Raw genomic sequence first — 2,672 nt, 5'->3', positions numbered from 1 at the left:
GCTTTCGCTGGGGATGGAGGTGAGGAAGGTGACCGAGGAGATGAAAGAGCTGCCCCAGCCCCCGGCTTTTGTTTCTCCGCTTCAGGGGTGGCTGCCCGGGGACCCTGGCACCCCCTCACCTTCCTCCCCTTCTCCAAATCTGTGTGGGTGCTGCGGGGCTGCCCTTAAGCCCCCTCCCCAGTGTCAACGCATCCCCTCTCCTCTGCCCCAGTTGGCTGCAGGTGGGACTGAAACTGGGAGCATGAACGGGACTGGGAGCTCTGGGCAGCCCCAGGTTCAGAACTCAGCCGTTCCCTCTGTCCCCAGAGCCACCTCGTTGGCTGTGCTGGAGCCGATGGAGCATCTGGGGCTTTTAATCCCCCTGGCAGACCGAGCCCCCCGGGTCCCCATGCAGCTGGGCCCCATCCTGCTGCGTTCCCAGGCAGGACGCAGCGCAGAGGTCTCCAGTAAATCCTAATTTTCATGGTCTGCTTGGGGGTCTCTTGTCCCTCCTGCCCCTCTCCGTGATGAATTCCCATTCCCAGCTGCCTGGTTTGTCCCCAGCACCTTTCCTGTGTCCCCATCCCAAACCCTTGGGGTTTCTCCTGCTTTGGGTGGTCCTGTCTCTGGGGTTGGGGTCTTCCAACCAGGGACTGTGTGAGGCTGGGGTCCATCTGTCTTTGTCCCAAACCAACTGCCCTCCCATGGGGAAGGAAACCGGTGGAGAGTTGAAACCAAATTCCTGATCCTACAGGAAAGGAGAAGGACTTGAACTTGCTTGGTTCAGGATGGGAATTTGGTGTCTGGTGGCAAAAAGGGAAGAGCAACTCCCGTCCCTACTTGCAAATTAGGTTTTCAGCTACAGCGGGCTTTTTCCTGCAATGGGTTTCTTGGGGTTCTTTCAGATGGTGTAGGATGAAGATGTTTGAAAAGGAAAAATACCCAAAATAAGGGGCTGGACAAGGTTCCCATTTCACAGTGGGTTCCCACCGACTTCTTGCTTGGGAAACTGGGAAACTACCAGAGTACTTCATCAGGCAATTCCTTTTTTGTCTACTTTCCCCTCTTCTTTTAAAAAAAACTCCACAATATTCTGGAGAAAGAGAGCAAAATCCCTAAAAATTCAAACTGGATTTACAAATAGTGGTCCTCCTGAATAATTTCCATGGGAATACCGTGCCACAAAGTGCAAGGAAGGGGGGAAGACGCTGGGATCACCTCTTGATTTGAGCCCCAAACCTGGTGGTTTCCTTTTGGGGTGCGTTCAGGTGCACAGGACCAGCGAGTGATGGGAGCTGCAGGCAAGGATGCGGCTTTGGGGCCAGGTCCTGGGAGGTGGGGTGAAGGTAACCCCCATGAATTACCCCAGAGGGTTTTTGGAGTGAATCTGCAGCCCTGTGGTCCCATCAGGATGTTGGGAGAAGGTTTTTGGACCCATCCATTCCCAAAGATGGTCCTTTGCCACCTTCACCCACCACAGACAAGGAGGTGCCATGCTTAGGGACATGGTCTAGTGGCAGACTTAGGGCTCGATGGTTGGACTCAGTGATCTTAAAGGTCTTTTCCAACCAAAATAATTCTCTGCTTCTGTATTTCCAGGCATCTGACAGACCCCTATCACCCTCCTGAAGAGTTAATTGGGGCCACATGGTCCTCTGGGGATACCACGGCTGTGCACAGCAATTAACACCCTAATCCTGCCCGCGAGCCCCATCACGCATATTAAAAGTGGGATTTTCGGCGTGGGGCGGGCAGGGGCAGCGCACTTTCAGCAAAGCTGCTTAGATGCTAAGCTTTATTAAATGAGTCGGGCACGACGATGGGATTTGGGGGGCTGATGAACATGAAACCCGGACTGTTTTGTGCAGTGGGACCATGCTCATTATGGCAGAGGGAAACGAAGGTTCAAGCAAATGGGTCCAGCTCAGGTAGGAAAATCTCCAGAGAGTGTTCAGCAGAGAATCTTTACTTTCCAGCTCCCTTCTACAACCCACAATGTGATAATTGGGGTTGGGGGACTCATGGGTGGGAATAACCCCCAAACTGTATTGCTGGAAGCCCTGGAGAAGAGCTGGGAGAGGCTTCAGTGGCTCCCAAAAAACCTCAGCAGAAATTATTGTAGATAACTAAATAGATAGACGATGGATAAAAAGGTTCTGTAGGTATGATGGGTGGACAGCAAGTGGTGTCTCTGGAAGATGATTTTGAGCTCGGTTCCTGGTGCTTTCAACATGTTGAGTGACCCAACATTTGAGCCACGTTGAGTGACCCAACATTCGAGCCACGTTGAGTGACCCAACATTCAACCCAAGTTGAGTGACCCAACATTCAACCCAAGTTGAGTGACCCAACATTCAACCCAAGTTGAGTGACCCAACATTCAACCCAAGCTGAAATTCATTAACATTTCCTTGTTGCAGAGCTCAGAGATGACCAAGACGTATGCCAAGCCCAAAGAGATGGCGGAGCTCGTGAGCACCCAAGCCTGGATGGACGAAACGTTGAGCTCCAAGGACGAGCTGAAGGAAGAGGACAGCAGGCAAGGTCCTTTTGGGTTGATGTCTGGCTTGAATGAAGAGCACGACAGCATCGAGGAAGAAGAGGAGGAGGAGGATGATGGGGAAAAGCCGAAGAGAAGAGGACCAAAGAAGAAGAAGATGACCAAGGCGAGGCTGGAGCGGGTCAGGGCCCGG

The 2,672-nt window shown here is 52.6% G+C and overlaps 1 protein-coding gene across 1 annotated transcript in view; it reads left to right on the top strand.

Moving 5' to 3' along the window:
- The first annotated feature begins 2,408 nt into the window (after positions 1 to 2,408).
- The window catches only part of NEUROD4 (neuronal differentiation 4), a 1,031-nt gene continuing 767 nt past the window's right edge, over positions 2,409 to 2,672 (top strand). Inside the window, exon 1 of the mRNA XM_010184260.1 lies at positions 2,409 to 2,668. Coding sequence (XP_010182562.1) covers positions 2,409 to 2,668 — 260 coding nt within the window. The remainder of the gene's footprint in view (positions 2,669 to 2,672) is intronic.

The sequence above is a fragment of the Mesitornis unicolor genome, unplaced genomic scaffold (assembly GCF_000695765.1).
Source record: "Mesitornis unicolor isolate BGI_N332 unplaced genomic scaffold, ASM69576v1 scaffold21605, whole genome shotgun sequence".
Lineage (NCBI taxonomy): Eukaryota > Metazoa > Chordata > Aves > Mesitornithiformes > Mesitornithidae > Mesitornis > Mesitornis unicolor.
Note: the sequence above shows the minus strand (reverse complement) of the source record. Positions and strands in the feature narration are given on the sequence as shown.